General features: G+C 35.0%; 1 protein-coding gene across 1 annotated transcript in view; it reads right to left on the reverse strand.

The window, feature by feature from the left end:
- Nucleotides 1-25,442, reverse strand: part of TM9SF3 (transmembrane 9 superfamily member 3) — a 78,329-nt gene that overhangs the window by 9,681 nt on the left and 43,206 nt on the right. The window contains exons 10-14 of the mRNA XM_077125604.1: nucleotides 12,122-12,261; nucleotides 9,360-9,428; nucleotides 6,037-6,183; nucleotides 5,325-5,408; nucleotides 5,122-5,198 (exon numbers count right to left, since the gene is read on the reverse strand). Of these exons, the coding sequence (XP_076981719.1) occupies nucleotides 5,122-5,198; nucleotides 5,325-5,408; nucleotides 6,037-6,183; nucleotides 9,360-9,428; nucleotides 12,122-12,261 (517 nt within the window). The remainder of the gene's footprint in view (nucleotides 1-5,121; nucleotides 5,199-5,324; nucleotides 5,409-6,036; nucleotides 6,184-9,359; nucleotides 9,429-12,121; nucleotides 12,262-25,442) is intronic.

The raw sequence follows: 25,442 nt of genomic DNA on the forward strand, positions 1-25,442 counted from the left end.
TTCAAATTTGTAAAAATAACATGAATTCTTGGAATGTAAAAATATCTATTAAAATTTAACTAGCAGATTAGTGGATTATTGCTTAACGGGCACAGAATTTCTATTTGGGGAGATGAAAAATTTTTGAACTATATAGTGGTGATAGTTGTATAACATTGCAAATGTAATTAGTGCCACTGAATTATATACTTAAGATTGGTTAAAATGGCTAATATCATGTTAAGAATATTTTACCTTATAAATAAAAATAAGTAAAATGAAAAAAAAATTTAACTAGCATCAAAACATCAAGTAGAAAGTTCTTACAAATATCTGCATTCCTCTAGTAATGACCTATGTTACTAAATATTTTCCTGATTTCAGTAAACTGTGAAGATACACATACTTTACAATTAAAATATGAAAATCTTAACTATCTAAAATGGATACCTTAGCTTATCCATAGGCATATTTAAAAATAAAAATGTAAGTAACCATCGTAAAGCGTGTTTGTACAATGTTTCATAAACCAATTTAAAATTAAAGCAAGGAAGGAAAAAAGTCTATAGCTACAGATATCAGAGTTTCTTAAATTCTAAGTATTAAACACCATCTTAAATACCATTTGATTAACTATCAAAACAATGATTATATGGATACTTTATTTAAATATGCCTATGATTAAGCTAACTAAGATATCCATTTGTGAAATCCCAGAAGGATATGAACAGTGAATAAAAAAGTATTTGCAAAGTCCCCTTGGGGGAATGGTGAGAAACAGGGAAAATTCAACTTCCTCAAGTGGAGAATTCTTGATATTCTCACAAGCAGTGGGAACAACCAAAGCTATAGGCTGAGCCCCCAATCTTGGGGTTTGTTCATCTAAAACATAACCCCGCAAAGGACAGACTAAAGCCTATTTAAAATTAGGCCTAAGAGTCACCCCCAAGAGAACCTATTCTGTTGCTCACATGTCACCTCTCTCTCTCTCTCAGCCAACATGACAAGCAAACTCACTGCCCTCATCCTCTCTATGTGGGACATGACTCCCAGGGGCGTAGACCTTCCTGGTAACATGGCACAGAAATCCTAGAATGAGCTGGGACTTAGCAACAAGGGACTGAGAAAACCTTCTAGACCAAAAGGGGGAAGAGAGAAATGAGAGAAAGTGTCAATGGCTGAGAGATTTCACAGAGTCGAGAGGTTAACCTGGAGTTATTCTTTTACGCATTAGATATGACCTTTTTAGTTAAGACATAACAAAGGCTGGAGGGAAGTGCCTGAAAATGTAGAGCTGTGTTCCAGTAGCCTTGTTTTTTGAAAATGATTGTATAGCTTTCGCAATGTGACTGTGTGATTGTGAAAACCTTGTGTCTGATGCTTCTTTTAATCTACATTATAGACAGATGAGTAAAACATATGGATTCAAAATAAATGGGGGAACAAATGTTAAAATAAATTTAGTGGATTGAAATGCTAGTGAGCAATGAAGGGGAGGGGTGAGGGGTATGATATGTATGAATTATTTTTGTTTTCTTTTTATTTCTTTTTCTGAATTGATGCAAATGTTCCGAGAAATGATCATGATGATGAATATACAACTACGTGATGAAAAGGTAAAATGTTCATATTGTATGTTGATTGGTTTTATTAATAAAATTTTTTTAAAAATCTCACAGCTAGTAAATGTTGGAACTGGAAAAAAAAAGATTGATTTGTGGTGGTTCTAAGTGTATTGTTTATTTTTTAAATTAATAAATACATATATACACACACACACATATATATAAAACTAGCATCAAAAACTTAACTAGCATAATATAAAACACTAGTCCAATAACCAAATTCAATTTTCCACTCTTGCAAAACATTGTTCCCCTTTGAGCAGAGATGTGTTTAAAAGCAAAACAGTATCAACCTAGAGAATCATTTTTCTTAATTTTATAAGTACTTCAAGAATAAGCTTATAAATATGACACTATAAAAGGAAAACACTGGAAAAGTAAATGTCTTGGTAATAACAGATAGTTTTTAAACTTGATTTCCTTAAAACTAAAATGCTATGCTCAAAATACAAAGATTACAACAGTTTAAATACTTCCCATCTTAACATAGTCATTTCTTTTTACTAAATTAAAAAAAATCAATAAATATTTTTCTTTCTAATATCAGCTTTAAAAAATCAGCAACATAAATTGATGGGTATGTATAATTTTTTAATTATGGTGACATTTTCCTTCTAGTTTGAGAAGCAACCCCCCTACCAAAAAACAAACAAAAAAACCCAGATTAGCAGTGAAGGCATATAAGCCTTCATATAAGAATATTCATATCATATAAGAATAAATGCCAGGACAGTGCCAGAACAGCAGGGAAATAAGACACATTCTAAGATTTTCAGGCAGCAAGATAAAATTTCAACAGGAAATGCACTAAAAATTTTTTAACTAGATACCTTCCAATTTCTTTGTAAATATCAAGGTACTACCTCTTTAGGTCTTCCTAGATATAGAAAAAGTTAAGTCAAGAAAAAACTTTTTAGCCCTTTGCTTAATCCCATAATTTCACACCTCAGTGGATGTTGGTGATAGCAAGAAAAATGTTAATGGTAACTGACTGAACTCAGAGCTCAGAGAGCAGCATTCTAAAAGAAGGATAACCAATAACACTAAAGGAAACTTCTATTGCTTAGAGATTAACAAGGACAGTCCCACATTCTCCATTGGTTTTTTTTTCTTTTCTTTTTTTTAACACGGGCAAGTACCGGGAAGCAAACCTGGATCTCTGGCGTGGCAGGCAAGAACTCTGCCACTGAGCCATTGCTGTCCGCACTCCACTTATTTTTAATATTTAGTTCCTATTCATTCTTTCCCTCAAACTTAACTAATTAATTATCACAGGGAATTGTTATCACAGTAGCTACAAATAAAATGTGACTATAATATAGAGTCATGTCTTCCCTTATGGCTTGTGAAATTCATTTTACTACTTTACAGTCAAATCTGATTTGTGTGTGTGCATATACACAGTACATGATGCATATATCTGAAAAGACCCTATGATGGAGGAACAAAGCAATCTTGGTACCCTAAACGTTTCCACAAATGTCATACTAGGTAGGGCCTAACTAGCAAAACAAGATTAGCATCTTTCTTAATCTACTGCCTACTTTAAAGCTAAAATTGGAACTATCAAAAAAAAAAAAAAAGACAATAGCAAACAATCAAAAAGGGAGAAGGGATGAACACTTTGAGCACAGGTTATTTATAGGGTAGTGAAACTATTCTGCGTGATACCATAATGGTAGATATTACTTATTTGTCAAAACTCAAAGAATTATATATACAAAGAGTGAACCATAATGTATACTGTGGACTTTAGTTACTAAAAATGTATCAGTTTTGGTTTACTAACTATAACAAATGTACAACACTAATGCAAGAAGTTAAAAATAGGGGAAACTGTATATGTGGAGGTATTCGGCAATTTTCTGCACTTTCGGTGCAATTTTTCTGTAATCTGAAAACGCTCTAAAATTTTTTAAAAATTCATGTGACCTCTGATAAGATGTAACAAGAATATAGCATTACTTTTTTTAATATTCCTACCAAAAATAAGTCTAATCATGAGAAAACATCAGAAAACCCACACTGAGACACACTGTACAAAATAACTGGCCTATAATCTTCAAAAGGAAAGTCATGACAGCCAAGAAAAGACTGAGGTACTGTTCCCATCTGAAAAAGACTAAAGAAACACGATACATATGTACAACATATGATCATGAACTGGATCCTTCTGCTACCAACAAATATAAGTGGGGTAATCAGCAAAACTTGTATCTAAAGAAAGTATTCAGGGATGATGAGATATCAAGAACGCAACTTACTAAACTCCTATAGTTCAAGCAAAATAACTATTTATATAATATTTCCAAAAAATTTTTTAAGTTTGTGGTCCTTTCAAAGTAGAAAAAAATACATCAAACAAACATAAAAATTAAGAAAGAATCTACAATAATAAAAAAAGAAAAAGAGGAAAACAAGAAGGGTTTTAAACTAAGCATTATTTGGAAATGTTTCCACAGTGGTCAGTACTCTAGTCTAACATCATTCCTATAAGCTAAGTGGGAAATTAGCTTCATTTTTAATAGAGTAAAAGCTGAACTAGGAAAAAAGTAAGTCACTTGTATGAGTTTCTACCCTTAAGGTACCTCTGCCTGGACTCAGTGACATGAAATTGCTCTGAGATCAAAGCACAAGGGGAAGAATCCCAAAAGGAGTGTGTAGAAACAGAGACACAAATCTCAGAACAGAACGAAGCCCAAGGACTCATCAATACAAAATCAGAACTACCACGATTCACTGAGCATTCACCCTCCACCTGACGTTTACCCACATTCAATCAGTGACTCCTCACCACAACCTCATGAGGGACGCATTATTTTTATATTGCAAATGAGAAAATTAAAGAAGAAAGGCTAAATAACTGGCCATGACCTAGCTATTAAGTGGAACACCAGGATTCAGAGCCAGTCCTGAATGACTCTAGGAGCCCGTTCTTCCCATTCCCCACTATGCTGCCATATAAGCAGCCATCACTTACTGCCCTCCTAACAGGCCTGGCACTACGCTTGGCTCTTTACACAAATCAGAGAGGTCAATTTGTCTTTTCATGACCAAAACTATACTGAGTGGCAGCACAGAGATATAAAACCAGGTCTAGCAAGCCTTTAAATCCATGCCCTATCCATTATACCATGCTACTTCCAAAGTTTTCTATTTATTTTCCTATATTTCAAACATGCTAGAGACACTATCATATGCTAATAACATTCTGATCTTTTCAGATGAACCTAAACTAAAAAACATTAATTCCTAACATGAATGAAAATATTATTTGTGGTACTGAAAATAGCGCTTACAGAATTATTAGGAGCTGAAAATAAAAATAGAAATCAATGAAGTGATAAATGAAGTTTCATGGAAAAGTCAAAAGGACTGAACTCAGACTCAAGTTTATTTTGGTGTTCCTGATGAAATAATAGAGAAAATAATTTTTAAATTTCCAATGTTCATATCTGTTGTGGTTCTGAGACACTCACAGATTTATTTGTGATATTCCAAGAATTTCAGAACTTACCACACATTATCCCCAAGGCTGTACTAAATACTGCCATATATCCAAAGTAAAATGATGTTTGAAATAAGCCATACATCCTGAAATAAAACAAAATAGTCATTTATCATATATATCCATTTACTTTTAACATAACACCTTAAAATTTAATATTTAAAGAACAAATTTTAGTAATAAATATGAACTGAGAAAATATCTCTACTTACTTTGTTTTGAAAAAATAGTAGTAAAAGGAATACATGTAAACATAAATTGCAGTTGATGCAGCAGAGAGAAAACTTGTCCATTGCCTGAAAAAAAGAGATAACTCTTTTGAATGAATGGCACTGAAACAAAGATTTTAAAGCAAAGTATTTTATGAAAGTATCTATTAAAATTCTGCATATTTAGAAACAAATCCACACACATGACACAAATATATCAACAAGGGGAAAAAGCCTAAGAACTGGAAAGAGAGATCCTGAATTTTGTCAAACAAAGTCATTTGAAATAAACCATTTCCTTTTTCAGACCTCAGACACCGTGTAATTAAAATGAAGTAATGCTTCCTCATTAAGCTCTTTCCAAATCTAAGACTTTGTAAAAGTATTTCCAACATAGCACACTTCACTAATACCAAAAAAAAAAAAAAAAAAAAAACCTCAAAACAAAACAAAAAATACCTGCCTGGTTTTATTTCTCCCTTAAAAGCTTCATCATTGTTATAACTGGAGGAAAAAAGCCCTAAACTATCCTAAGTAGCAAAATCTCTATAAAGATTTTTACTCTATTGATACACTTAAAATTACATTTTGTCTTAACATATTAGGATTCCAGAAAAAAATTACACTTTGTCTTAACATATTAGGATCCCAGTAGTTCTTCCCACAAGCTAAAAAAAAAAGCCCTTGGCCTCATCTAATACAGGTAAGTACTTACCACCTGTAATCCTCTGCATTTAATAGAAAGTACGTGCACACAATGGTCACACAGATGGTCACAATGCACAGGATGACCAGCACCAGCATCATGAAGCCATAGACATAATAAATCTTATACGCCCAGAAAGATGTGAAGATGAAATACCTAAATAAAAGACAACAGAGGGATGGTTTTCTAGTCTTTATTCTTGAAATTCACTCTGCTTTTGCTGTCTTATTTACAGTGTAGTTTCCACTTTTTTCCTCACTTAAATGTTTTTCTTTCACTTTAACTCCCAGCAGTTTCCTTTACCCTTTCTCATTTATAAAATTCTCCAAAACTGTCTCAAAAATATTTTCTTGGATAAGGCTATCTGCAGTAGAGTTTTCAGCTCTAAACAAACTGAATACATTAGAAGCTTAAAGGAATAGAATGTAGAAAGGAACAAATGAAAATAGCTAAAAAGCCATACTGGTAAATTATAAAATAAAATATATCATTCTTTCATTTATTTCTAGATATAACACTAATCAAGCAATGTATTTTATATTTCATAAAGCACCTTATTAAGCAGGAAAATAAGCTTGATACTAGTAATAATGTATACAATTAGGAAAAGAAAGCCTAAAGAAGATTCAAGCTATCCTCAGAGGACAGTAAGCGAAGGGGAACTAAGATTTTATATTCAGAAACACACCATTCATTCTAAATCCATTATTCAAGATATCATTAAATTAGAACTAAGCCCTTATTAGCCTTCTTTCTTTTATTCTCCTTATTCTCATTTGCCCATTTATTTATCACTCATTCTTTCTACAAATATTTACAGAGCCCCTAGTACATGGCGGGGAGCAGTGAGAATAGAATTGTGAAGATGGTAAAGTCTCAGCCCTCAAGGAAATTACATTCTAAGGAGGAAATACCAGTTGGGGCAATCACAATGTACTGTGATTGATGCTATACCAATGCAACAAGAGGGGCATCTTACGGCTTTGGTTGGTGAGTTGGGAGGATTGGAGGAAGAGTCAGGTAAGGCATATGGAATAAAGGGAGCTAGAAAAAGGTTCCAGGCACAGGAACAGTAAAGGTAAAAGCTCACAGAACAGGAAATTCACTTTAGTTTGAAAAACTCAAAGTAATTCACTATGCTAGAACTTCAGATGAAATGGAAAGAGATAAACAGATGAGGCTGTAGAACCGAACAGGGGCCGATCAGTTCTTGTAGACCATATTATGGAGTTTGGACTTACCTCAATGAAAATGAGAAGTTTTAAGCAAAGAAGTGACATGATCAGACTGATATCTTAGGAACATCACTTTGACTAGCAGAGGGATGTGAGGGTAGTCAAATGTACCAACAGAAGGGAAGTTAAAGATAAAGCAGAAGGCTATCTAAAGGAACAGGGTACTGAGGAAGCAGGAAGAGATACTGTTCAGTGGGTAGGTACTGAGGACAGTGGTAGGAAGGGAAAAATAATCAGAGGTCAAGTCAGAGTGAAAACACCAAGGGGTATCAGACTATAGGTGCAAAAATTCTAAGAATTGGCTCTATAAAACCATAAGCCAGAATGGCACATACTCCATGCCCTCTCTAAAACACTGCCTGATGCTCACAGTGTGTGGTCAGCTGTTAAGTGACCACTAGGAGTTGTTACCAGATCTGTTTAAGTCAGTTGTATTTTTAGTGTAATTAGACAATTTAACTAAATGCTAGATAAATCAATAAACACGATAACAAGAAGAAACTGTGGTTTTCATGAAAATTATGTTGAATGCTTTGGAAAAATTCAATTAAGGTGAGCAGCTAAAAATAAAGTTATAAAATTAGGTGTGGGTCCACTGAATTATATATTTAAAAGTGGATAAAATGGGAACTTAAGGTTGTATATATGTTACCAGAATAAAAATTAAAACACATACACATACAAAAGCCCATAGAACTGTACACACAAAGCATGAACCCTAATGAAAACTACGAACTATAGTTAATAGTATTAATTATAATATTTTTCTATCAGTTGCAACAAAGGTAACATACTAATACAAAATGTTAATAATAGGGAAAACTGTGGGGGGGGGCAGGGTTTATGGGAACACTGTACTTTCTGCAAGGCTTTTCTGTAAACTTACAACTGCTATATTTTTTTAAAAGTTGCATGTAAACAATGAAAAAAGAAAGTACCTCTCACTGTTTGCCCAACACTACTAATATATAGAAGAAAATACCTATCCCTCCCCCAAAAAAGCTATTTGTGGGTAAGACGACTATAAAAGACTAGGGGAAAAATGTAACGTTTTAGGTGCATTCTGTACTTAGAATACTTTAAAGTCTTCAAGTTTTCACTCCATTTTAAAAAGACTGGAAAACGTAAAAGATGTATCATGAATGTCAAAGGAAAAATGATGGAAACTCCAAGCGGTAGATACATACTCAAAGAAAAGGCCTTGGCTCTATATTTGAAAAAAAAGTAAAGAATGCACAATTAATTGTTTTAAGTTAGAATGTTATATATGGAGCATATTTTAATTTCCTTACAATCAACCAACTACCAGATCCAATTATGTCCATTTATGGCTTCTACTATACAGGAGAGATTCAGCAAGGGGACACCTGGAAGCATGTGAGGGTATTTTGAGTTGTCACAAAGACTGGCATTTAGTGGGCAGAAGTCACGGCTATATGACTGTAGTATCTGAGAAAGCCCCAAACAAAGTGCCATTCCTAAATTAACCAGAGTGCTCCCATCAAGAAACACTGGGAAGGAAGCTGGGGGTGGGGGGCTGGGGGAGAAGGAAAGATGCTTTTATTTTGCAGTGGTGACCAAGGATACAGATAAGAAGCATGGTGGACTTAATTCGGCACAAGATGGCATATCCCTGGCCCCTCAACACAGACATATCCCAGCATTCTGCAGACCACTATGGAAGGAGGTGGGAATGATTATGCATCAAAAGATGTCCTGGTTTAGACTGAATAGCAGGCAGTGGTTTGCCTAGGTCCACAGACCCTCAAAAATATTCACAAATACAATGAAAACCAGTAATTCCTTACATCATGCATATGGTAAAAGGCTGTTCTACTATTCTCTATAATGCATGCTTTGATTTCTAAGATCTGTTAGGTGAGAAAGGTTCTAGAACATAAGATAAAAACAGTATAAACTTCACCTGAATATTTAAGGGCAGACAAGTAGTTAGAAGAAACCCTTCTGAAGCCAAGGAATTAACAGACTAACTTTATTAGATGCCCTCCCACCTGATGATTCTAAATCTAACCAAACTCCTAAATTCTTTTACTATAATCAAACCCCTTAAAACATAAACATATCATCTAAACTTACATTTCAATAAAGATTGAGCCAAAAGGTAAAATTCCTCCCAAGCAAACAATGACTGCAGGCTCCATGAACCTGGAAAACATTAAATTCAATAGTAAATTTTTTAAATGATTTTCATTTTATATTATATAAATCCTAATAGTAGAAAACAAATGTTCGGTGCCTAAAATAATCACTAAAGAATAGAAACAAAGCAGTAAATAAAAAACTCAAATCCAAGAGGCACGATAGATAGGAGGGACTTCAAAATTATGTTAGCCATAGGTTATAGCTAAAATTCTTTCTAGCTCTAAAGGTAGAGAAGAATTTGGAGGCCAGAAATTATTAAAGTCAAGAGAGACTCTTAAGTAGTATCTGCTCCTGTTCTATCAGCTCTCAATAATTTATAAGAACTCTATATGCATTTACCACAGAAAGCCACAGGAAAAGAAAATATTTCCCAAATTGAGACCTTATCATCTTCTTGCTCACTTTTTTCCTTGGTTCATTTCCTTTTCCTACCAATTATACAATTAATGTATGAGCTCTGATATAATGGAGGCAAAAAAAAAAAAAAATTTAAATCTCTTTCTTTTACTCAGCAAACAATGACTGACTCCAATCAGTAATTCTCGACCTGAAATCCTTCCTTCCTCATACTTTTCCTCTTACAAGCCCTTGCTCAAGTGTTCTCCCTGTAAAGCCTCTGAGTCTCCCAGGAAGAGGTGGGTCCTTCTCCCATGTTTCCATTACCTCTTAAACCAAGTCCATTGCAGTACTTACCATTTTAACTGTCTAATTATATAAATATCTCACATCAGTAGATTATAAAACAGTGGAAGGTGGAAGCTATTCATTTAGGTAACCCCAATGCCTAGCACCAAATCTTGCATATAAAAGATTCGAAACTAATCTCTGGAATGAAACAAACTAAATTGTTAAAGAAAATCAAGGGATTAAGGGCTGAAAAAATAAGCTTGGCCCAGGAATTTCTGTGACTTCTGTGTCTTTTTTTTTTAACCTTGACTTCCCATGCAATGAAGTGAATAAAAGAATAAAAATGGGTCCTAATCCAAAAGCATCAACTAATTCCATCCCCCTATCCTATACTGTTGATACCCCTTTTCATAATGAAGAAGTTAGAATGGGCATAGCCCAAAGACTCCTATAGATTGGGAGAAGGTTCAAAGAAAAAGGAGGAGTTATAACAGAGAATAGGATTTAACAAATGAGTATGACTGCTAAATCACTATATTGATATTTCTTTTAGTCTCCAGTGTTTTGGAACAGCTAGAAGAAAAAATCTGAAATTGCAGAATGCTAACTCATACCAAACTTTGAAATCTGTCCTGTAACTACTTCTTAAAATGTACTTTGAAATTTATTGCCTTTTTTTGTATGTGTACATATATTTCACAATAAAACAGTTTAAAAAACGGGTCCTATCAGACAAAAAAAATAGTGTACAAACATTCTAACTAAAATCTCTCATAAGCACTGATCTAAGGGAAAAATATGGCCAATTCCTAAGTCTAGGGGCTGTTTATTTCAGCCTCTATTTCTCTCATTATATAAGACAGATAATTATAACCTGTTTGCATAAGTATTTAAACATAACATATTTATAATCTGGTAAAATACCAAGAAACAGGTTTTTTTCAATACTTAAACATTATCATGCATACATAGAGTTTACTATACAGCTATTCTTATGAGGAATGTAATAGATACACAGTAAGACATATTTCTGTCTATTATAAAATTTGAAAATAAAGAATACATAATAGTATAAATTAGTGCTAAAATATTCAATTTACTAATTTTGAAAGGGAAAACATATTGTACTTGAATATGAATTACAAAAATTAGAAACATAAAAATATTACTGACATCTCATTTTATGTTTAAAATCTGAAAAAGCTCAAATCACCCCAAATTAAAAATCAGTCAAAAAATCATGATTTAAAAACTGGATGGGCTGGTGAACCATAAACTATGTTACACTATTGCCACAGAGGTACTTCTTTAGCTGTTAAACAGAAATACCTGCCATCCCTTGTTGGGATTGATCTTGAATTATGTAAGGGCCTCAAGAATATATTCTGGGCATAAGGTGTTACAGACATGTATTTGAGAGACTCTATACTACCCCAAAAGTGAAAAAAAAGAACATGTCAAAAAACTATAATTTTTCTCAATCCTAATTCATCTCAGTAGGATGTACATGACTATAAATGTCAGTATTGCTTAAAATAATAAAACACCTTGAAAAGAAAATGAAATTATAACAGCAAACATTTTTCTGAATAGTTTCAGATAGTATATTTCATGTGTTGCAGGTAATACGGTCTTTGTAATAACTCTCTGCCACATCAACTACGATGCTGTAGTATGAAAGCAGCCTAGACAATATATAAATACATGGATGCAGCTGTGTCCAACAAAATTTTATTTACAAAAACAGGCTAGATTTGGTCCAGTGCCTATACCAATAAACACTTGCAAGCATTAGTTTCCACCCACTCCTACATACTAGTATACTTATCAATGCATTCAACTTAACTGTAAATGGCACCAAAATTTAGAAAGTGAAATAATGATCTAATTTATTACTACTCTTAACAACGTAGGGTGAAGGAAAAGTAAAAACAAACAAATTCTTAAGCTTAGACCTAAGACAGTTTTTATCAGAAATACATGCCAGTTGTAAAGTTATATACACAATAGTCTTAAGAAGTTAAACACTGCGAGAAAAAATATCACATAGGATTTAGAATTCTGTTTACCATTTTTTCTCCGGTATAGGACGAGGCACAGCATTGACACGACAAGGAAAGTTGGGCTGACCTGACAGATTCCGGCCAAGAATTGTACCAACAAGATTCAGAGGAAGAATAACAAAAAAACAGATGCAACAAACGGCCACCTATAAATTAAGTAAAAATGTGTATAATGAGAGAAAATAACAGCAATAAGAATATAAGGGATATTCAAAAAATTAAACAATTCAATTACAAAAGAAAATGTTTACATTCAATAGGGGCAAAAATTGTGCAAGATCTACACTAATGAAAACAGGAAAAGAATGTGCTTCAAAATATTAGAACAGAAATAAATATAAGTTGAACATTTCTTATCCATTTCAGTCCCCCGTTTTTCCTAATTTCCATACTGTCTCTGCTATAGTTCTTTTTCTCTTCTTTCACTTTCAGCTGTATACTTTTAACAAATCTATCTGGTATCTTTCATCATTAGAAATAAATTCTTAGTATTTGTTTACACTTTACTGAGCTCCCAACATGGGCGAGGAGCTTTACTAGTTATCTCCCTATTTTACAAATGATGAAAATGAAACTCGGAGAAACTAAGTAGCTTCCCAGTAACACACAGCTAGTAAGTAACCAGTCTAAAATTTCAACTCAGATTTGTTTATCACTAAGACCATGGTCTTCCCCTCTCCCCCAATCTATACTGCCTTACGATCTTAACAACAGAAACATCTCTTTTTATGTCTGTGTGGACCATTACTTAAATGCTACAAATATTCTTTGGTCTATTATTTGTTCAAAATCTCAGTTACAAAAAAAAAAAAAATCTCAGTTACAGAGGAGACCATACAGAGATTCTAGAAGCAAAGTGGTCAATCAGGAAAATATTCAATTTTGAGATTCTTTTTTTCTTTATGAGTAAATGTTGATATGCGAAGATACACATTCAAGCTCTAGCCTAGCCAGCATCTGGTTGAGATCACTTCACTCCCATCTCAGAGTAGGAGTGAGTAGGACTGAATCATCTCTAAGGTCTCTTTCAATTGATGCCATTTTGTGGTTTTAATAAATAAAAAGCAAAGTGAAAGAAAAGGAGAATGGAAATTGTGAAAAACAAAAAAGTATGGGGTAGAAAATCCTGTGATTGCATGAGAAGGAGGGAATCTCTTGTTTTTTTTTACATGGGCAGGCACCAGGAATCGAACACAGGTTTCCGGCAGGGCAGGTAAGGACTCTGCCTCCTGAGCTGTGGCCCACCCATTATTTTTTTTTTTTTGAGAGAGAGAGTTTATTTTGAAGCAGTTAGTTAAAACTCTACATCTTCATTACATTTTTTCGTGTTTAATTTTTAAAAAACAAGCCAAAGGATAACATCAACTTCCTTTCACATAAAACTTGTACTAATGCATGCAAGTTTAAGAGAGCTCTGTGATCTCATTTTAAATAGTGAGTCTTAGGAACTCAATTTATTAGTGCTCAGTTTAGATCCATTAATAACATGAATTTATGCTCATAAAAAATAGTTAAAGATATTACACATGTGAAAAATAAGTAAGTGTCTTTTAAGATATTTAAAATATAACAGATTATGAATTATACCTGTTTTATATATATTACTTATGGGGTGTGAATTCCGCTGCAATTTTTACTATTGACTGCTTTCTTAATAACTAATTTGCTATCATTAAGAATTTGAGCGGTATGCTACAAATTATTAAGTAGTTAAACTGTGAAACCAATTTCCTACTCTTTTATTTCAAGTTCTAGATGGGTTTCCTTGAAAAATACTTTGAGACTGCAAGGAGACCTGTTTATAAAAAAATTACATGGAACTAACTCATCTATAAAGTTGTGGTTTTTCTCAATACTGACATACAACCAAAAAACCTGACTGCTGAAGAAGATATGGCTGAATTGTTATTCAGCAACTTTATTGCTCTCACAAAATTTAGTGTTAACAACGTGAATTTGCAAAAATATTTATACTAACAGAATTATGATTTTATTTGTTTTCTGTGTCGTGCTTCCATATTAAGAATTATTTTTAAATTGAGATTTAGCAACAAAGAGTTAAAAATCCATTGTCTAGTACATTGGTGAAAATCTTGGAATTTTTCAAACCAATAAAAGGTCCTCCACCAGCCTCCTAGTCACGCTTCACAGACCAGAAGAAAATGAATGCAAGGAGTGCTTGCTAGAGGAAAGACTTATTACAAGGTGGACGGTCTCCCTAATTTATTACAAGAAGAGCAAGTGAGAAAGTCAATCAGTTCTTAATACTCCAAAGATGTACTCAGCTCTTCTCAATCTCAGTCACAAAACAAGAATGTGGCTACTGCTTATCTTACCTTTACTTCTAGACTGGCCTTTTAGTAATCTATAGCATGAATGAGATAGAAAGTGAAAAGGCTGCCTGCTTTGAGATATTCTGGAATACTAAAGGAAAGGAGTATTTTTTAGTGTGATAATAACTGCATAAAGGTAAGGTGATTTCTTAGGATATATATCATTCTTATCAGCCAATATGTTTAAGCATTACTTTGACACCTGCTCAGAGTAGACAATTTCTACCTTTCCCTTTCTATCTACATTTTATGACTTATATTTATATAAAAATTAAGACTTAATTCAAGCATTTCAACAATGAGACAGACCTATTAATCAGGGCATCAGAGCTGAAGCACAAATGCCTGTAAGAAGACTATTTTATCTAGAAATTTTTCCACATGCTAAATACATAACTCTGTAATATTTTGTTTCTTTGGTCATATTAATACCATAGTAGGGAAAAACACTGAATTTGAAATTTAAAACGTATCCTCTGAAGATGACACTAAAACCACAAAAAAGACATTATAGGAAAATTACAGACCAAAATAAATATAAATATAGACACCAAAAAAACACAAGTAACTATCACATTTTAGCAAATGAAATCCAACAATATATAAAAAGAATAATACATCATGATGCAGCGAGGTTTATCAAAGAAATGCAAAGCCGGTGTAAGATCTGCGTACCAATCAATACAATTCACCAAATGATCAAACTGAAAAAAAGAAAAATTATAAATTATCTCAAAGCATGAAGAAAATGCAGTTGCAAGATCCAACATCCATTCACAATAAAAACTCTCAAGAGACTTGGAATAAAAGGGAACTTCATCAACCTGATGAAAGGTATCTCACAAAAAAAATACAGCTAACATTTTACTTAATGGGAAAGACAATGTTTTCCTCCTAAGACTGCAAACAAGGCAAGAACATCTGCTATTGCCACTTCTAGCTAGTGCAATAAGAAAAAGAAGTAAAGGGGATACAAATCAGAAAGGAAATAGAACTACCTCTCTCTTTTTTTGGCAGATAACATGATAATCTCTAAAAAAAAAAAGTTCTTAGGAATCTACAACAAAGCAACTAGAACTAATAAGTGTGTTTTTGTGAGAAAAATCAATTGCTTCTGTATGTTCTAGAAATGAACAACTGGAATTTTAAGTGAAAAAAATATCACAAATAGCATGAAACATATGAACTTGAACTCAGAGATACATTAAAAATACATATATGTGTAAGACCTGAACACTGGAAAATTACAAAACATTACTTATATTTAGTGTTTATGAATCAAATGACATTGTTACGATGTCAATTTCTCCTAATTAGATATATAGATTTAATGCAATACTAATCAAATTCCCAGCTGGCTTTTTATAGAAATTGACAAACTGATTCTAAATTTTATCCAGAAATGCAAAGGAACCTAGAACCACCAAAACCAACTTTGAAAAAGAACTAATTTTAAGACTTATTATGAAGCTACAAGTACTCAAGATAGTATAAAGACAAACTTACCAATGAAACTGAACAAAAAGCTCAGAAATAGATACGCAAATATAGAGTGAATAGGTTATTAAAACAAGTGACAAGGCAAGTCAATGGAGAATGAATAATCTTTTCAATAAACGGTGGTGGAACAATTGAATAGCCATATGCAAACAAAAACTCCTACCTTTAATTCGTACTACATAACAAAATTAACCAGAAATGGATCATAGGCCTCAATTTAAATTTATACAATTTATAAAAGAAAACTTACAAAGAAATCTTAGTGACTTTTGGTTTAGCAAAGATTTCTTAAATAGGACAGAAAAAAACATAAGCTGTAAAAGAAAAAAATCAATAAATTGGACTTCAATATTTATAACTTTTGCTCTTTCAAAAACCACTCTTGAAAGAATGAAAAAAACAGTCACAAAATGGGAGAATATACTTGCAAAGTATGCATCTGACATATTTTGAAAGTATAGGACTTGTATTTAGAATATATAAAAAACTCTTACAACTCAGTAATGAGACAACCTTATTTAAAAATAGGCAAAAGATCCGAACTCATTAAAGAAGATACATGGATGGCAAATAAGCACACGAAAAGATCTTCAACATTAGTCATTCGGGAAGTGCCAGGTAAAACCACAGTAACGCATTACTAATACATCCACTAGAATGACTAAAATTTAAAAGACTGACCATATCAAGTGTTGGTAATGACTTGGAACAATTGGAATTGTCATACAATGCGTTGGGAATGTAAAATGACAAAACTGCTCTGGAAAACAGATTAGCAGTTTCTGAAAAGTTAAATTAACATGTAACAATTCAGCCATTCCACTCCCCATTATTTATCACAGAGAAATGAAAACATGTGTTCACACCAAGATATATACATGAATGCTCTGCTTGACTTGTAATAGCCAAAAACTAGAACAACTCAAACGTGCATTAATAGGTGAATGGATAGGGCAGGCCACGGTGGCTCAGCAGGTAGAGTTCTTGCCTGCTGCACTGGAGACCTGGGTTCAATTCCCGGTGCCTGCCCATGCAGAAAATAAATAAATAAATAGGTGAATGGATAAACAAACTATGGTATATCCATACAATGGAATACAGCTGAGCAATACAAAGGAATGAACTATTAATACACACAAATGAGATGGATAAATCACAAAATGATTCTTCTAAGTGAAAGAAGCCAGACGAAAAAGAATAGATATCATATGATTTCATTTACATGAAATTCTATGTGATCTAAATTAAACTATGGTGACAGAGGGCAGATGAATGGTTACCTGAAAGTGGGGCAGTGGAGGAAAGAGGGGAAAAGGAAGGGATGGATCACCAAGGTGCAAAAACTTTGGGGTATAATAAATATCTTTTTCTTGATTGTGGTGATGGTTTCACAAGTACATACATATGTCAGAATCCATGAAATTGTACACTTTAAGTACCAACATTTACATATACTCCCTCCCATTCTCTGTGGTACCTCTGCCAGAATACTCTAACTTCACAAACAGGTATATTAATCTTTGGACAGTCTTTGACCCAAAAGTTCAATAAATGCTTTCTTACATCTTTTTGTTAAGACACTCTTGACTCAAAGAATGAATAAGATTTTGAAGACTCCTACATTTCAAACTAGGAGTACTCAGTTAGTACCTGGTGTCTCAAAAACATAGTAAACTATTAATAAGAGGTACTCTGGGGGAGATGGCAGGCCTCGTATCAGAATTCTTACATTTTTTTCCTGGTTGGGAACCTCTCAGTTGACAGATCCATCCCCAGATGCTAGACAGTGGTATAGGTAACAGCAGAGATTTGGACAGATTATTTGGTTTGAGACAAGGCCCTGAACATTGAAATTTTTAAAATACCCAAGTGATTCCAACATGTAGCCAGAGTTGAGAAGAGTGGCTTTTATAAGAATATATAACCATTTCCTTCATAATGTCAACAAATCCAACAACTGAAGATATAATTGTAAGTGCAGACCTTTTAATAAACAATCAGATCAAATATTCACCTCAAATTTTTAAATTTCATGTTCTAAACAAGTTTGAATACTCTTAAACGAAGAAAAAAATGTTAGACCACACATTTGGTTAAAACCTAAGGCTTTCTCCGCCGGCCCGCCGCGCGGCGCCCAAGCCCCGCAGCAGCCGAGCCGCCCGACCTCCTTCTCCCCTCTCTTTCTCCGCCGGCCCGCCGCGCGGCGCCCAAGCCCCGCAGCAGCCGAGCCGCCCGACCTCCTTCTCCCCTCTCTTCCCCCTCCTGCTCCGGCTGCTCTCCAACCACCACGGTGCCCTCTTCCCCCGCCTTCACCGTGCTCCTCCGCCACCAGCCTCGACAGCCTTGCTGCCCTCACCTTTCCTCCTCCAGAACAGCTACTGGGGGAGTGGAGATAATACAGAGCAGCTCCCGGAGCCACGACGGAGATCAAAGGGACAACGTACCCCATCCTGGAACGGCTGACTATCTGGGAGAACCAGCTCCGGTGAGATCACCAAGGGGCACGGGCTTTCCTGGGTGGGACGGCAAGCAAACGGAGTCCCTCCCTTCCACCTTCCTGGGCCAGCTGGTAGAATTGGACAGGCGGTCCCCTTTGGCCGCGGCGGCTGGTGCCCCCACCACACGAGGCCCCCCGGAACAACAGATAGTTGGGTCGGAAATCCCCAGACTGCGGAGAACAGTGACCGGGGGATCCCTTCCAAACACGTGACTCCCCCGTCGGCTGGGAACAGTGTACTCTCCCGGGCTGCGACAGCTGGCGCCCTCCCGCCACGCTTGGTGCCCCGGGCCGACTGGCTAATTTGGCCGGACGCTCTCCTGTGCTGCGACGGCCGGCGACCCTCCCCGCGTTTGGAACCCCGGGCCGGCTGGCATTCTTCCAAGACGCTTCGGTTGCCGAACCTCCCCTACGGCGAGAGTTTTCCAGAGTTGAGGGACCCACAGCAACTTTCGCTGGTGGAACCCACAGACAGGCGTGTGCCACGAGCGCCACCTACTGGGCAGGATAGGAAGAACAGAACCCAGAGATTGCGCAGAAAAATCTTTCAAGCTGTGGGGTCGAACACCCGGGGAAATCTGACTAAATGCCCAGACGCCAGCAGAAGATAACGGATCACGCTCAGAAAATTGAACATATGGCCCAGTCAAACGAAGAAACCAATAGTTCAAATGAGATACAGGAGCTGAAACAACTAATGCTGAATATACGAACAGAAATGGAAAACCTCTTCAAAAATGAAATCGATAAATTGAGAGAGGACATGAAGAACACATGGGCTGAACATAAAGAAGAAATAGAAAAACTGAAAAAACAAATCACAGAACTTATGGAAGTGAAAGATAAAGTAGAAAAGATGGAAAAAACAATGGATACCTACAATGACAGATTTAAAGAAACAGAAGATAGAATTAGTGATTTGGAGGATGAAACATCTGAATTCCAAAAAGAAACAGAAACTATCCGGAAAAGAATGGAAAAATTTGAACAAGGTATCAGGGAACTCAAGGACAATGTGAACCGTACAAATATACGTGTAGTGGGTATCCCAGAAGGAGAAGAGAAGGGAAAAGGAGGAGAAAAACTAATGGAAGAAATTATCACTGAAAATTTCCCAACTCTTATGAAAGACCTAAAATTACAGATCCAAGAAGTGCAGTGCACCCCAAAGAGATTAGACCCAAATAGGCGTTCTCCAAGACACTTACTAGTTAGAATGTCAGAGATCAAAGAGAAAGAGAGGATCTTGAAGGCAGCGAGAGAAAAACAATCCGTCACATACAAGGGAAACCCAATAAGACTATGTGTAGATTTCTCAGCAGAAACCATGGAAGCTAGAAGACAGTGGGATGATATATTTAAGTTACTAAAAGAGAAAAACTGCCAGCCAAGACTCCTATATCCAGCAAAATTGTCCTTCAAAAATGAGGGAGAAATTAAAACATTCTCAGACAAAAAGTCACTAAGAGAATTTGTGACCAAGAGACCAGCTCTGCAAGAAATACTAAAGGAAGCACTAGAGTCAGATACAAAAAGACAGAAGAGAGAGACATGGAGAAAAGTGTAGAAAGAAGGAAAGTCAGATATGATATATATAATACAAAAGGCAAAATGGTAGAGGAAAATATTATCCAAACAGTAATAACTCTAAATGTCAATGGACTGAATTCCCCAATTAAAAGACATAGACTGGCAGAATGGATTAAAAAACAGGATCCTTCTATATGCTGTCTACAGGAAACACATCTTAGACCCAAAGATAAATATAGGTTGAAAGTGAAAGGTTGGGAAAAGATATTTCATGCAAACAACAACCAGAAAAGAGCAGGAGTGGCTATACTAATATCCAACAAATTAGACTTCAAATGTAAAACAGTTAAAAGAGACAAAGAAGGACACTATATACTATTAAAAGGAACAATTAAGCAAGAAGACATAACAATCATAAATATTTATGCACTGAACCAGAATGCCCCAAAATACGTGAGGAATACACTGCAAACACTGAAGAGGGAAATAGACACATATACCATAATAGTTGGAGACTTCAATTCACCACTCTCATCAATGGACAGAACATCTACACAGAGGATCAATAAAGAAATAGAGAACCTGAATATTACTATACATGAACTTGACTTAACAGACATTTATAGGACATTACATCCCACAACAGCAGGATACACCTTTTTTTCAAGTGCTCATGGATCATTCTCAAAGATAGACCATATGCTGGGTCACAAAGCAAGTCTTAACAAATTTAAAAATATTGAAATCATACACAACACTTTCTCGGATCATAAAGGAATGAAGTTGGAAATCAATAATAGGCGGAGGGCCAGAAAATTCATAAATACATGGAGGCTCAACAACACACTCTTAAACAACAAGTGGGTCAAAGAAGAAATTGCAAGAGAAATTAGTAAATACCTAGAGGCAAATGAAAATGAAGATACAACATATCAAAACTTATGGGACGCAGCAAAGGCAGTGCTAAGAGGGAAATTTATTGCCCTAAATGCCTTTATCAGAAAAGAAGAAAAGGCAAAAAAATGCAGGAATTAACTGTCCACTTGGAAGAACTGGAGAAAGAACAGCAAACTAATCCCAAAGCAAGCAAAAGGAAAGAAATAACAAAGATTAGAGCAGAAATAAATGAAATTGAAAACATGAAAACAATAGAGAAAATCAATAAGACCAGAAGTTGGTTCTATGAGAAAATCAACAAGATTGATGGGCCCTTAGCAAGATTGACAAAAAGAAGAAGAGAGAGGATGCAAATAAATAAGATTAGAAATGAAAGAGGAGACATAACTACTGACCTCACAGAAATAAAGGAGGTAATAACAGGATACTATGAACAACTTTACGCTAATAAATACAACAATTTAGAAGAAATGGACAGGTTCCTGGAAAGACATGAACAACCAACTTTGACTCAAGAAGAAATAGACGACCTCAACAAACCAATCACAAGTAAAGAGATTGAATTAGTTATTCAAAAGCTCCCTAAAAAGAAAAGTCCAGGACCAGACGGCTTCACATGTGAATTCTATCAAACATTCCAGAAAGAATTAGTACCTACTCTCCTCAAACTCTTCAACATAATCGAAGTGGAGGGAAAACTACCTAATTCATTCTATGAAGCCAACATCACCCTCATACCAAAACCAGGCAAAGATATTACAAAAAAAGAAAACTACAGACCAATCTCTCTAATGAATACAGATGCAAAAATCCTCAATAAAATTCTAGCAAATCGTATCCAACAACACATTAAAAGAATTATACATCATGACCAAGTAGGATTCATCCCAGGTATGCAAGGATGGTTCAACATAAGAAAATCAATTAATGTAATACACCATATCAACAAATCAAAGCAGAAAAATCACATGATCATCTCAATTGATGCAGAGAAGGCATTTGACAAGATTCAACATCCTTTCCTGCTGAAAACACTTCAAAAGATAGGAATACAAGGGAACTTCCTTAAAATGATAGAGGGAATATATGAAAAACCCACAGCTAATATCATCCTCAATGGGGAAAAATTGAAAACTTTCCCCCTAAGATCAGGAACAAGACAAGGATGTCCACTATCACCACTATTATTCAACATTGTGTTGGAAGTTCTAGCCAGAGCAATTAGGCAAGAAAAAGAAATACAAGGCATCAAAATTGGAAAGGAAGAAGTAAAACTATCACTGTTTGCAGACGATATGATACTATATGTAGAAAACCCAGAAAAATCCACAACAAAATTACTAGAGCTAATAAATGAGTACAGCAAAGTAGCAGGCTACAAGATCAACATTCAAAAATCTGTAGCTTTTCTATACACTAGTAATGAACAAGCTGAGGCGGAAATCAAGAAACGAATCCCATTTACAATTGCAACTAAAAGAATAAAATACCTAGGAACAAATTGAACCAAAGAGACAAAAAACCTATATAAAGAAAACTACAAAAAACTGTTAAAAGAAATCACAGAAGACCTAAATAGATGGAAGGGCATACCGTGTTCATGGATTGGAAGACTAAATATAGTTAAGATGTCAATCCTACCTAAATTGATTTACAGATTCAATGCAATACCAATCAAAATCCCAACAACTTATTTTTCAGAAATAGAAAAACCAATAAGCAAATTTATCTGGAAGGGCAGGGTGCCCCGAATTGCTAAAAACATCTTGAGGAAAAAAAACGAAGCTGGAGGTCTCGCGCTACCTGACTTTAAGGCATATTATGAAGCCACAGTGGTCAAAACAGCATGGTATTGGCATAAAGATAGATATATCGACCAATGGAATCGAATAGAGTGCTCAGATATAGACCCTCTCATCTATGGACATTTGATCTTTGATAAGGCAGTCAAGCCAACTCACCTGGGACAGAGCAGTCTCTTCAATAAATGGTGCCTAGAGAACTGGATATCCATATGCAAAAGAATGAAAAAAGACCCATCTCTCACACCCTATACAAAAGTTAACTCAAAATGGATCAAAGATCTAAACATTAGGTCTAAGACCATAAAACAGATAGAGGAAAATGTTGGGAGATATCTTATGGATCTTACAACTGGAGGTGGTTTTATGGACCTTAAACCTAAAGCAAGAACACTGAAGAAGGAAATAAATAAATGGGAGCTCCTCAAAATTAAACACTTTTGTGCATCAGAGAACTTCATCAAGAAAGTAGAAAGACAGCCTACACAATGGGAGACAATATTTGGAAACGACATATCAGATAAAGGTCTAGTATCCAGAATTTATAAAGAGATTATTCAACTCAACAACAAAAAGACAGCCAACCCAATTACAAAATGGGAAAAAGACTTAAACAGACACCTACCAGAAGAAGAAATACGGATGGCCAAGAGGCACATGAAGAGATGCTCAATGTCCCTGGCCATTAGAGAAATGCAAATCAAAACCACAATGAGATATCATCTCACACCCACCAGAATGGCCATTATCAACAAAACAGAAAATGACAAGTGCTGGAGAGGATGCGGAGAAAGAGGCACACTTATCCACTGTTGGTGGGAATGTCAAAGGGTGCAACCACTGTGGAAGGCAGTTTGGCGGTTCCTCAAAAAGCTGAATATAGAATTGCCATACGACCCAGCAATACCATTGCTAGGTATCTACTCAAAGGACTTAAGGGCAAAGACACAAACGGACATTTGCACACCAATGTTTATAGCAGCGTTATTTACAATTGCAAAGAGATGGAAACAGCCAAAATCTCCATCAACAGAAGAGTGGCTAAACAAACTGTGGTATATACATACGATGGAATATTATGCAGCTTTAAGACAAGATAAACTTATGAACCATGTAATAACATGGATGGACCTAGAGAATATTATGCTGAGTGAATCCAGCCAAAAACTAAAGGACAAATACTGTATGGTCCCACTGATGTGAACGGACATTCGAGAATAAACTTGAAATATGTCATTGGTAACAGAGTTCAGCAGGAGTTAGAAACAGGGTAAGACAATGGGTAATAGAAGCTGAAGGGATACAGACTGTGCAACAGGACTAGATACAAAAACTCAAAAATGGACAGCACAATAATACCTAATTGTAAAGTAATCATGTTAAAATACTGAATGAAGCTGCATCTGAGCTATAGGGTTTTTTTTTGTTTTTGTTTGCTTGTTGGTTTGTTTGTTGTTGTTGTTTTTTACTATTACTACTACTTTTATTTCTTTTCTTTATATTAACATTTTATATCTTTTTCTGTTGTGTTGCTAGTTCCTCTAAACCGATGCAAATGTACTAAGAAACAATGATCATGCATCTATGTGATGATGTTAAGAATTACTGAGTGCATATGTAGAACGGTATGATTTCTAAATGTTGTGTTAATTTCTTTTTTTTTTTTTTTCCGTTAATAAAAAAAAAAAAAAAAAAAAAAAAAAACCTAAGGCTGTGGGTGCACAGTAGTTCAGTAGTACAATGCCTGCCTTCTATGTGAGAGACTGGGGATTGATTCCCGGAAGCACCCCCCCCCCCCAAAAAAAAAACTAAAGCTAGTAGAATGCTCTGCCATCAACATTCCTTCATTCCAAGTTAGAATATAATTAAGAACATGATACCATGGGTGCCTGCTAAGCATCCACAAGTCAGTCTTTCACATGCCAAAGATCAATTTTATAACCTCTCTCTGGCTCGGTATATAGTTTATTATACTATAATAATCAGTAATTATCTAAGGCAAATTTTATTGAATGTTAACATTTGAAACCATCTTTTACAAAGTGGTAAAATTTATAATTTTAGTAACATGAGGCAACCTCAAAATATAACTTTCACCACTGTCAAATTCAAAACACTCTGAGAAAAAATTAGAACAGAAATAGAATCTTAAATTTTAATGCACTATGAAAACAAATTATTCAGCAGATCATCTTTAAGAAGTAACTTGACTCTCTATACTTACTGTCCGATGGTCTGGACCTACTACGAAGCAAATACATTTTCATTTCTGAACGTAATTATTTACTTTCCTTTTTCTAGCCATCATCACTTATTTTGACTTGCAAAAAAACTTTCAATTTTGAACCAATTTTCAAAATATCACTAACTAAAAAGTATTAAAGATTTAGTAAGAACGAATATGCAATAAGGCCTCTGATAAATGTGAGTGTAAAAACAACCAAAGTCATCTGGAATTTCTGTGAAACATTTCTAACTCCAAAGTAAAAGAAAGAAAATCAAAACAAGATTAAAATTTGAAAAGGATGTGGGTTCTAGTTGAAGTTTTGCCATTAACCAGCTACATGACCTCGATCAAAATCACTCTCTAAAACCACTTAACAAAAAGGGCAACTATATAAACTGAACCAAGGTTTTATAGGGTCTAACAACAGTTTTTTCCTCACCTGACTTCCCAGGACTGGGTAGGGGCTGATTGAAACTGTACAGTGGGGAGATGGCAGGCCTCATATTAGAATTCTTACACTTTTTCCCTTTAAAAGTAAGAT

This window comes from Tamandua tetradactyla, chromosome 13, assembly GCF_023851605.1.
Source record: "Tamandua tetradactyla isolate mTamTet1 chromosome 13, mTamTet1.pri, whole genome shotgun sequence".
In the NCBI taxonomy this organism is placed as follows: Eukaryota; Metazoa; Chordata; class Mammalia; order Pilosa; family Myrmecophagidae; genus Tamandua; species Tamandua tetradactyla.